The 12,476-nt window shown below is 43.8% G+C and overlaps 1 protein-coding gene across 4 annotated transcripts in view; it reads left to right on the forward strand.

Moving 5' to 3' along the window:
* Positions 1-12,072, forward strand: part of pax7a (paired box 7a) — a 46,335-nt gene extending 34,263 nt beyond the window's left edge. For 3 of the 4 annotated variants that reach the window (XM_061043127.1, XM_061043130.1, XM_061043128.1), the window contains 2 exons: positions 7,481-7,730; positions 9,310-12,072. In XM_061043127.1, coding sequence (XP_060899110.1) covers positions 7,481-7,730; positions 9,310-9,425 — 366 coding nt within the window. In that variant the 3' untranslated portion in view covers positions 9,426-12,072. Of the gene's footprint in view, positions 1-7,480; positions 7,739-9,309 lie in introns of those variants that run through there. The other variant, XM_061043129.1, reaches the window with a different exon arrangement.
* Positions 12,073-12,476: the final 404 nt, after the last annotated feature.

A 12,476-nucleotide genomic window follows, 5' to 3' on the forward strand; every position in this document is an offset into this window, starting at 1 on the left:
AGCTATTAAACATTTGGAAACAAAAAGTTTGTAGTGTTATGTTTGCTGCCTTGAATCTGTGCATCCTGATTCTACTACTGATGAAGTTTGCAGAGATTTTTACATGCATGCACTTTGGCTAAGTAAAGTATGATATACATTTAATCATATTTTCTTGTCTAAAAAAAACAACAAAAAGTGTTCCTCACAGAGCACGAAGGTCGGAGCTGCAGCTATAAATTTGGTCCTCCTTTACTAACAGCTAAGACAGTACTGCAGCTTATATCCGTCTGTATACCTGAGCCATTTGTTGCTCCCTCCATCTTTTTTTCTATGTCTCTTGAGCCCCCCCACTGAAACCATTTTCTTTTCCATTCCAAAATATTTTTGGTCGGCGCTTTATGCATTCATAATCTATTTTTCACCTACCAACCTTCCTTCCCTCCATTTGGCTTTTTGTCATTCCCATGATGCCTTGCCAATCGTTCTTTGCTCTCTCTCTCTCTCTCTCTCTATCTCTCTCCCTCTCTTTCTCTCGCTCCCCACCTTCCTCTCATGCTCCAACTCTCTCCCCTGGAGAGGAGGCTCTTCTTCCCTACGCCCAGATGAAAGGCTACAGCGGACAATAAAAATGCTATTTAAATGCAAGGGTGTTTGTGTGCGGGTTAGAGATATTTCCTGCTGAAAGTGAGCTGCTGCATCCTGATAAATAGTAAATATAAGGGAATGTGATTTACATTTATCTTGCAGAGGCAGCCAATATGAATTTCAGTAAATCCTAGAAGATGGGGATTTAAGGAGGGAAAATGACTGCGACTGATTCTCATGCTGTGTCCCACGCAGTTGAAATGCCTATAAGGTGGAGAGTAGTGGCGCCTTTATTAAAGTATAGGCGCAGACATCGATCCTATCTAGAATAACCTATTACACACAGACATCCAGTGTGCCACATGCTCATCTGCGCACATTTCCTGCCTCATACACACACAATAAGAAGATGACTTGTATCAAAATAGTATTATCCGTTCAATTCAGTTTGTAATGGAAGGTCAGTGTGCAGGTGAAATGTCTGTATGGCAAACGCTTGGTGACCCCTCTTCTCTTCGGGGGCAGAGGTCAGGGTGCAGGGGGTTGAGGGACGTCTGGAGGGGTAGAAGAAGAAGAAGAAGAAGGGGAAGACGAAGGAGGGCTGGTTTGCTGTGAACCTGTCCAAGTAGCTGGAGGTCTGGGGATGTTGTGGAGCTGCATGTGGTTCCTCTTAGTTCCAGATGCCACTCTGACAGGTGCATCGTTGTGATTAATACTCTCTTTGACTCTTTCTCTCACCCACGTTCTCTCTTTCTCACTGTCCCTCTTTTTCTCCTTCTCTCTCATTGCATGTCCTCTATTGGACTTTCTATCCCACTTTTTCTCTCCTGCTGGTGTCCCCCTTTGCATAGTTGATCTAACACTCACAGTTTTCTTTGCCCTCTTTAAAAAACAATAAATAGTGTCTTTTTTTCCGGCATGCTTCATTGCACATGACTCTCTCTCTCCTCCTCCTCCTCCTCTCTTCCTCCTTACAATCAGATGAGAATCTGGGAGGTGTTCAGGTCCTCAGCTGGTTGTCTCCTGCAGCAGCTCTTCCCCTCTCAGTCTCCAGCTGAGAGCTATTTCACTATTTATTTACATGTAATTATGGCTATGAGGTGCAGATATTAACACTGTCAAGAACAATTTGACCTGACATTTTTCACTAGACCTGGCCCCTGCTGTTTTCAGCAAACACCACCCCCCACCTCTCCGCCTCCTTTTCTTCCTCTTCTCCTTTTTTCTTCTCCTTCCCCTCCCTCAGCCCGCTTTACTCTCCTCCTGAAGCCCGTCCCTTTACACACACACTCACTGACACACACACACAAACACACACAGGCCCTGCCTTGCTGAAACCACTCTCATGGAATCAGAAAATCTGCCGTTTAATTTAGAAGCGTTGGTGCAAGGTGCGGAGAGCTGGAGTGTGTGTGTGTGCGTTTGTGTGTGTGTGTGTGTGTGTGTGTGCGAGTGAGTGTGTGTGTGTGTGTGTGTGCGCACGCTCAGGCCTTGAAGGGGCCTCTCTTGTTCCCAGTGGCTGAATCCATCCCATAGTTACTCAAGCATATCACTAGCAGAGAATAGAGGATTGCTCCCCACACGTTCTCCAATTGCAGTCCAATAGACGGCATATTAACCTCTGGTTAGTGCGCGGCCGGGTTTATAGCTTTTACTGAGGGACGTTTTGTAGGGGAGGGGGGCTATACCCAGCTTGAGCAGCTGTGCTTTTTTGAACACTTAAAGCTGCCATAAGTCACAGCGGTCTTTTAAGGATTTGGTTTCATAAAATTTTAAGAGAGAGCGAGAGAGAGAAAAAGTTTTGTCAAAACCAAAATTAAATGCAATATTTTGTCAATTTCTGCTTGTTTTAGCCTCCTCTTCCTGTGCATTAGTATTTAGCACAGGGATAATACACACAGGCATAGGACGGCTAACATGTTGTGAGGAGTGACAGCTTGTTCCACTGCCCGCTAATCGTCCTCATCTGTGCCTGACTTGTCAATGCCCAGATTCTGTCAGTGCCAATCAGCCCATTAATTGAACACAATTAGCACCCCCACTCCTCCCAACCCCCCCCATATCCACCACATTCTTCAAAGGCCCATCTCTCCCTCTCCAACATCCCTCCCCCCCTTTTATTTCTACCTCTCATTCTGCCTCTGTCCCTTCATCCTGTGGTGCTCTGTGTAAGACACTTTTCACTTTTTATTAATGTGCCGCAGCCAATTAAGGCAGTGGCATGCAGGCCAGAGCCCGTCATCTGCTGCCTGCCACTGTCCCCAGCCGTCTGCTGCTGCTGCTGAGGCCCCCACGCCACCCCGCGCGCCACCTCCACCCGTGACCAAAACGCTTTAATTCAATTTATGCAATCACTGTTATTTTTAAATAGTCATTTTGTCTGCTTAGATGAGGGGCCTTACTGCCCGCTGGGCCGGCCCTCTCATGTGAGGATGGGGGGGAAGGGAGGAACATGGGGGTAGCAAGAGTCGTCTGACTTTGAGGGTTAGGTGGTGGGGGGGACCCTGATATTTTCATTTATTATTTACTTCTTTTATGGTTGTTTAATTTTAGGTTATTCAGGATTTTATACAATTTTTTAATGCAGATTTGAGGCACAGATAAATACGGTGAATTTGCTAAGTTAACATAGTAAATAGCTACATTCTTTGGAATGATTTTTTCTTTATTCAAAAAATCTTTATTTATTTTTCCAGGTCTTCTCAATGTCAGACACTTTCCAGACATTGGATCTGTGTGACTTCAGGTCACAGATTTCAACACTATTCTCTTTCGGTAATCACACCCTCAGGACTGGCCTTCAAATATTGATCTGAAATTCAGTGTCATCACTGTGGATCTTTAATCACTCTCTGCTGCAGCGAGTATCAGCCCGGCTCATCTGCTAAGGTGCAAGATGCTATTCTGCAGCGCTCAGATAACTTACAGACATTTGGAGTGCTCATTTTTTCCCCGTCTGCCCTGGTGACCTCTGCCTAACTTAAAGGTACATCTCGGGGGCATTTTGATTCAGGCAGAACAGGGAGCTATCGGTGACAGAGGAACTAATCCAGTCCTGCGCAGATTAAGAGTATTTGTGGAGTGGGGTGTGTTGGCGCTGGCGCCGGGAATGGAACAGAAGGGGCTCCTATCAGCTCTCCAGGCAGGCTAGCCCTCAGGCCAGCGCAGTCCTACAGGAGTCTTTGTACTTCGCAAAGCCTCCACTTTCCCCTCACTCACTGTGTATCACTTTCTCCTCTGCCCCCTCGCCCTCGCTGTATAGGCGATCATATTCACACTGCTAGATTTCTTCTCTTTACATTTGTGTTTCCGTTGTTTCAGTGCAAAGCTATTGTCCCACTCTTTCTTAAAGGTACATAAACGGAGACAAAAAGATGCAATCAGAAACTAAATATAAAAAGTGACTTAAGTCCCAGATTTGTGCAACACTAAAGCTTTCATTCTTACAATAAAAAGCCTTAAATGCCTTAAGATTTCGTAATGCACAATATTGATTGTCTAATTGCACAGAATTGCAACTTTTCACAATGATTTATATATATTCTTTCTTTCTTCAGACAGTCTTTTTTATATTTTAGCTGTCCTTAAAGTCACTTTTTTCCTCCATAGATAGCTGGATGGACTTTTAATGCTAACTATTAAAAAATAGAATTCAACGCAGCACTACATGAAATGTCTTAGCGGATTGCTTCACATTAGAAAAGACTGTTTGTCTCCTGCCACATTTGCCTGAGGAAGCTGTTGTAGTTTAAAACCTTGCCCTGCTTAAATAAAATGAACAGTGTGCAGAGTGGACCTTTTTTCTTTTTTTCTGCAGTTAGCACAATAAAATCACAAGTCATCATTGAAATGGAAATGTCTGGTATTCATGATATTTTAAAGTTAGCATGTATGGACCCAATGTGCCTGAAAAAAAAGAGGTATTTCAGCACATCTGCACTTTTTACCCCCTTGTGTTTTTGTTTTTATGTGTTCCTGTTTCACTCCGTCTTTCTCTCAGCTCGGTCTCCGTCACATTGTTTTATTCTGGAAAATAAATCGAACAAAGAACATCTCGTCAAACATTCCCGCAGACAAAAAAAATGTAATTTGACTGTTGAAGAAATTAGGGAGTTATGAAAGGCCCTTTTTGTGTCTCAAGTGCGCTATTTATTTATCTGAAAGGATGCACATTGTATCAATTTGCACTTCCCCATTCACTTCGCCACAGGCTGGAGGGCTCAGAAGTTGAGAGAATTAATTACTTTTTTATTATTATTTATAAAGTAATCTATCTGTGGAGAGAAGGAGTGGAAAAAAGGGAGAAGTAGAGGGTGAAGGGGGGAGGAGGAGGAGGAGGTGGGGGGAGGCAGGGAACGCCCTGGAGCATTGTCCTTTAAACTAGGTCCTGGCTCACATTATCTCCCAAACCAGCACTCACACAACGTCGAACAACAAACGAACTCTGGGCTGCTGAGGACGCTGTGTGCAAGGAAAGAGGAGGGGGGGGGGGTTGGGGTCTTCTCTGCAAAAGTGCACAGAGTATGTTAAGGAAATATTAATGTGGTTGTTGGGATTTTTTTTTTCTTAGCTCTTACATTTTGAACCAATTTAAACCCCAGAAGTCATGTTTAATGCACCTCTATGACATTTTAACTTCAGGAACATCCTGATGCACAAGACCCCATCTAGTGAAATTGAATCAAATATTGCATCAACTAAAAGCTTGTTAATCGAAAAGCAGATTCCAAAACGATTTTTGAATGTAATACTACACAAAGTTATACAGCTGCAAATGTTCTTTCCAAGCATAAGTATTATTTAACCCTTAAGTTGTGGCAAGATAACTTTGCTGAGGCAGAGGGGGAAACTATGCAATAAAACTCAATGGATGGATAACGTAAAAAAAAAAAAGTGCTGTTAATCTGCATGAAGACAATTTTTCAGAGTTGCTAAAGTGAGTGCAGTACAATCAAACCTTGCATTTGATTTATAAGGTCGCTTACATCTGTACCTTCTTCAGACTGAGAAGACAGCTGTGAAGCAGCATTGATTTCTTTACTTACATAGTGAGAACTGATGCACGGGTTAATAAGAGCGAGATAGAAGAGCTCACCTTCTTCTTGTAAGCTAAACTCAAATCATTGTGACACTGTCCTCTTTCAGGAAGGAAGGCTGAAGGATAGTGATGTCCTAACAGATGACAGTACTTGTCAGACAATAAAGACAGACCCATCCTCCTCAGTTTAAAAATAGTAAAGCTGGTCCAATGTCGCTGATAAGAAGTCATTTTCTTTTGAAGAACTTTTATGAGCATGAATAATGTTCGTCCAAATTGTTGGCTATTCTTCTTCATAAGGAAGCGATGTAATCAAGGTTCAATTAACCAATGACTAAATTGGACTCATGCCCTCAAGCTGTCTCTCAGGACACTTTACAAGCCCCTCCCCCCTCCCTGCTTGCTCTCTATACTTTCAGCCACCACACACCATCAGGACATGTTCTCCTCATCCTTCTCCTCCTTGGCTCCATATGTGAGCAAGCATCACATGTGTCCGGCATGCAGAGGGCAATGAATCTCCCTCTTATGGATACATGTCACATGCTCTGTCTGCAGATGTGGAGGGGACGGGGCAGGGTGGGGGTTTCCATACTGATAGAATTAACATGTGGAAATGACGAAACAGCCTTTATGATTCTGATGTGCTTTATATTTCCTGGGAGGCCTTTTTTTTTTTTTTTTTGTTTTAAAGATTTGATTAATTTGCAGAAAATGGTTTATTTTCAAAGATATTCCAGGCTAAGTGCATAATTTATGGACTGTTCGTCTGCCTCTGTGTTTGCAGCATATGTGTGTGTGCATGCATGTGTCGGTTCATGCATGCAAACATATGTGTGCGTGTATATCACCCCTGTGTAACCACCTCCATGATGGGCTAATTGGTTTAGCAGCCGAGGGGCCAAAGGGCATTGCAGCATAGCAAAACTCAACATGAACCTGATGTTGAGGGGAAGCCGGCCCTGCTATAGGAGGGAAGCATGTGTGGGATAATTCCCCTTTTTTTTATCACCCCCCCCCCCCCACACACACACACACACACACACACACACACACACACACACACACACTCCACTTCTCCTTTTCACTTAAAGAAACTCGCAGCATAAGAAAACAACATTTTTCACAGTGTTCTGGCCCGCTGCGCTTCAGACTGAAGTAGCACTGGAGGTAATCTCTTCCATTTTAACATATTTTGAGACCTTCTTCTGACGAGTGTCACATGCTATTACATTAATCTAGAATATTGAATTGGAAGCTTTTATGCACTAGGAATAATATACACACTGTGATATTCAGGCCATCCTCAACCTGCAGTATCAACGGGCCCCTCAGTGAGGTTTGTGGAGCCTACTATGTGTGGGGATCTGAGGGGATCATTTACCAGTTCCAACTCCATTACTATTCATGAGATGGGTAGGCTAGGGGCGAAGGATTAGGGACTCCCTTGGTGCTTGTTGTGCTGTAGGCTGGGGCTCAGGCCTCAGGCTCCGGGACAGGGGCTGTCTGGCACGGATGGTGGGTCTATTATCACCCTGGGACCCTTCTGTCCCACAGCAGAACACTTACTGGCAGCACCAGCTAATGGAAACAGTCTCCCTTGTTCCCTTTCTCCTTTTTCTAACCTCGTCACCCTCCTTGTATCCTTCCCCCTGCTCTTTAAAAAAAAAAAAAAAAAAAAGACGGGGGAAGTTTTCCCATTCCCTATTTCAAAGTTGAAATGCCATATTTCCATTGGCATCTTCACCGTGAAGGGCTGGGATGGCTCTATATTTGCAAGGAAAAAGTACTTTCCCTCAACTCTGTCAATGCTTTGATCCTCAATTTTCCAAATTTCTAACATCCTGCGTTCCCCCCCCCCCCCCCCCCCCGCAGGTGATGAGCATCCTGAGCAACCCCAGCGCCGTGCCCTCCCAGCCCCAGCATGACTTCTCCATTTCCCCCCTGCACAGCAGCCTGGAGAGCTCCAACCCCATCTCGGCCAGCTGCAGCCAGCGCTCCGACACCATCAAGAGTGTGGACAGCCTGGCCTCCTCCCAGTCCTACTGCCCCCCCACCTACAGCGCCACCAGCTACAGCGTGGACCCTGTCACTGCAGGCTACCAGTACAGCCAATATGGGCAGAGTGAGTAAACCATGTATTAACACCTATACACACTGCATGCTTGTGTTTAGATTGAGTTTCTGCAAATTCAATTCAATTAAAAAAACTGTATTTGTCCCCGGGGGGCAATGCTAGAGATGTTCTTCTTCTGATATAATACCGATACTGATAGACTTAAGTATTGGCCAATACTGACTATCCCTTTGATTCTGGTGCTGTTAAAAAATATATCCATGATATTGGTGGAAAAACACTTATTGTTAACATGTTTGTTATATCCACAATTTAACTGAAACCAGTTGACTTTGGGGGGCTAATAGGGTATTGGATCTGTGCGTCAGCTGGAATACTTATAATACCCAATAACAAATTTAAAGCTGCATTTGATATCAATGCTGAAACTTGTATCATTATTATAAAAACTCAAGTATATCAAAGTGGTCTTTTTGTCTCTTTCTGTTTCCAAACAAAAGCGTCCTAAACAAAAGTAGTTAGTGCTTTTACATGCTCCTCTTAAGTTGTTTCGGTGCTAAAAAACCTGTGAAGTGATGCCCAACTCCCAGGCAAGAGAGCCTTCTGACCTTTGCACCCTTGTTGGTGGAGGAAGCCACGTGCTCTTGATAAAGACCCCCCCCCCCCCCCCCCCCAATCCCCAACCCCCCAACAGCACCACTAACACCACCACCACCATCCTCCTCGAGAGCTGCCTTAGTCACACCCCACTCCACTTGGATGGGAAAGAGGAGAGGGCCACTTCAAAGTAACGGCACACCCTCAGGGGCCACAGTGTCCTCTTGCCCACCTCGCTCTCTCTCCCTCTTTTCTCTGTTCTCTATCACACACACACACTCTCACACATATACACACACTTGCAAACACACACACACAGCCTTGGGGCAGGAAAGAGTTTGCTTTATTAGATTAGCATAATTGACTGATGCTGTCACAGCCATTCATGGGAGGTAAAATGAAGCACACTTCCTCAAAAAGCTAGCTAGCTAACATTTGTTTGTATTTAGTGCAGCTTTTTGTCTTTTTTATAATGGGTTTGTGTTGTGCATGGATGCACGTGCAGATCCGTCCCGTGTATGTACGCGCAGCAGTGTTTTTGTCGGCAGCAACCAACTGATGGCAGCGCGGATGTGAGCTGATGTGAGGTTAATTAAGATGGTGATTGAGCACAGTAGATGGGTAATGAATGGAGGAGAGAGGGGAGAGCTGCTGTCTGACGATGAAAATGATCGGCCATGTGGAGTGTGGAGGGCATGAAATCAGAGATGCCAAGTGTAATGAAGACTGGCACACAGAACACACACGGGGAGCCGAGTGAGTGACAGCGCAGAGACTTTTAGCAGGATGCACATGCTCTGTGCCAGCAGCGTGCCAACCTCAGACAAGAGGACATGGGAGGGGTTTTTATCTTTCACTCTCTCTGCATGAATTGTTTTTTATTTGACTCATTCGCTTCTGCCACAACTTATTTCAGCCTTAATCAGAGGAGTGAAATGAGACTGAATGGGACAAATGTGTCAGGAATCAATCACCTGTCTGACTTTTTTTCTGTTTTATTTTTATTTTATTTGTGTGTGTGTTTGTGTAGCTGCTGTTGACTACCTGGCGAAGAACGTCAGCTTGTCCACCCAGAGGAGGATGAAACTTGGGGACCACTCAGCTGTGCTGGGGCTTCTACAGGTGGAGACGGGACAGGCCTACTGAAACCCTCTGGAACCTGTGTGCACCAACCTTCTTCACCCTCTGCCACCTTCATGCTCCATCAAGCCTGGACTCAAACTCCAGCTCGCTCTGCAGCCATGACATCAGCGCACAGACACACAGCAGACAGTGACGCTTTGCAGGTGTGAGAAGGCACTTCTGGGAAGGGAATCAAACTTTTTCACGCCATTGGCAACAACCAGGCGGCCCTGCACCCGTTCTAATTCATATTTCGGCGTCTCTGCCTGCTTCCTATACTCCTTTCCCAGCCCAAAAACCCTGTTTTGTTTAGCTCAGAAGGCCAGACAGGACCCCGAAGCACCCGGGGATTGTCGGCCACATTGGCCTTTCTCCCTCTTTATCATGGCTGCAGTCCAGCACACATTCAGAGCCATCAACAACATGTACTTTGACCTTGCTGTTCATAGTAGTTAACAAAGCCAATATCATTTGAACGACTCTTCTTCTTGTTCCTTTTTGATATTGTTAAGATTATTGTTGCTGTTATATGATTATGGTTAATGTGATTTATGTTGTTCTTTGATTCCACTTGTATCACTTTTTCCCTGTTAGATGTTGGTTCGTAAAACACAGCACGGATGAGATGATTTAAGAGTGTGTGTCTGTTGCGTGTGCATGTTTCTCTGTGTGTCGCACAGTCTCAAAAGAGAGGATGATTGTTTTCCAAGCTGCTGCTGCTCCTCTGCCTGTTCCCTGAGCTCTAATGTTCATGAGCGATTTGACCTTCCCACTTTCATATTCGTCTTGACATTCCTAAAGAACTTGGCCACTCTGTGGGAAGTCTGGCTGGATGGATTCTGCAGGGAATTAAAGCAACGTTTTGGCCGCCAAAAGCTTTCCCCTTCTAACCTCCATCCCATCCTTAGCTGCGGTCCGTGGGGAGGGGGGCATTGTTTGCAAAAACAGGATTGGGGAAATTAATGTATTTTGTTTAGAAATATGGACCTTGCCAAGGAGGGCTAACTCAAATCCCCCCCTCCACCCAAATCCCATCTGCCAGGAAACCCTGTGTGACTTTAAAGCAGATTAAATCACACAGAAATAATTTCAGAGCTAATTCACAGTGACCCGTCTTATTACTATTCAGTATTTCTGTTTTTAGAGCCTAATTAGCACATTTTGTAAATGCACCTTCAGCTGGTTTCCACTCTCTCGGACTCAATAAGCATTCCTCTAAACATTCCTCACGCTCCGTCTACAAATATACTAAAAGCATTCCAACGCTCTCTGTTATGAGATTAAAAACTACACAAGCTGTGCCATTCACATGCACTGTGGAAAATCTTGTAATCCAGTCAGAAGTGAAAGGGCACAGGTAACACCGCTGATTGCCCCCCCCCCCCCCCCCCCCCCCCATCTCTGGTTTTAGACCGGAGCCCTCTTCTAATCCTAACGGAAATGTACAAAAATGAGAAAAAAGATTAAGGACTAGCGGGCATGAGACATTTGTGTAGCACTCATAGTTGACTTTTGACACGATCCAGGACCAGCTGTTCCCTTGAGATGTGTATGTTTTTTTTTTTTTTTTATTTACACCAGCATCCATGTGACGATGCTGATGTATACGGAAAGGATTTGGTCCTTAGTCGCTTTTAAAACCTGAACCCTGTACAGTAGCTGGAGCAGATTGTGTATTGTTTGTTTATAAAAAAGTATGTTTTATACTAAAACAGAACTATGATGAGTGATAGGTAAGTGAGGGATCTCTGTGGAAGTTAATGTTTGATTTCAGTTTCTTTATCTGGCTTGTTTTCTGTTCAGTTTTTTTTATTGTATTCAATTGGTTTTCTTGATTTTTTAACCAAAAGTTTTTTTTTTTTTGTTGGGGCCCATGTAAGAATGAATTTGTATAAATTAGTAAAATATAAATTCCATTAAAAATGTTCCAGTTGTACAAAAGAGGATCAAACTGAGCTCAAACTGAACTCCATGGACCACACAGGGACCAATGTATATTTAAAGGTGGTTAAATGAAACGTCCTCATGCGTATTTTGAAGGTGTTTCAGACCACCTGATCTTAAAGACTGCATACATGAGTGCAGACCAGACTTGACTGGACCCTGGACCCTCTGAGACTTTGGTGTGATAGTCCACCAGCGGTTCACAAGCACAACGAGGATAACAATGAAGCTGGCCAAGAAGTCCTCTCCGCTCTGGGAAACTGACTCAAGTCACGTTTGATTTGTTGGACCAATAAGACTCCAGGAGAGACAAAGTCACAGAAACGCTGACTCCGCACTGAACTGCAGCAGTCCGAGCTGCTCCCTCGCTTAGGCGCCTCACTCTTGTATATTTTAAAAAGGAAAAATTTTAGAATTGTCTTTAGTGTATCAAACCCATTTCTAACACTTGCGTCAGTAAAGATTTGGATATTTAAAGCTCCTTTATTCCCTGCCTTCCCCCTGTCTGTTTGACCCTTAACCTGTTTAGTTGCTTTCTTACATCTGTGCTTTGCATTTACTTCCTTCTTCTGTTCCGCATGTGTGTATATTATCATGGTATAATTTATTCTGCTGTATGAAGTATTAGAGTAGTGGGAAACTTGTACTGGTATTTACTACCTTCAGCCTGTTGGTGTGTTTACTGTAACACTGGCGTAACTGTTATCAATTAAAGATCCAAAACTGATTCAGCCATCGGTCTCTTTTTTTAACCTGAGTTTTGACTTCAACTGCATGTTTCCTGTTTCCAGTAAGTTTTGCCGTATGTGTGTGTCTGTGTATATGTCAATGAATTATCGGTAAAGAGATAATCAACTCAGTAAACACTGAGTTCACATCATTGCTTTTATCTCAACTTACATGTGTTGCTGGTGTGAATGTGTGTGTTTGTGATGTACTGCTTTGTTACTCTGTGGTATGTGTGTGTTATCGTCTGGTTTATTCAGTGCTGCTTAATAACTAACTAAATGGTGCAATGCTTATGATTAGCTTTAAGCTAACTCTGGTTCAATCAACTCATCAAACAGCAGGATTTAATTTGTAATAATTTAAAGGGTACCCTTTCTAATAAAATAAATAAAAAGTTGAGCT

Source organism: Labrus mixtus, chromosome 7 (assembly GCF_963584025.1).
Source record: "Labrus mixtus chromosome 7, fLabMix1.1, whole genome shotgun sequence".
NCBI lineage: Eukaryota > Metazoa > Chordata > Actinopteri > Labriformes > Labridae > Labrus > Labrus mixtus.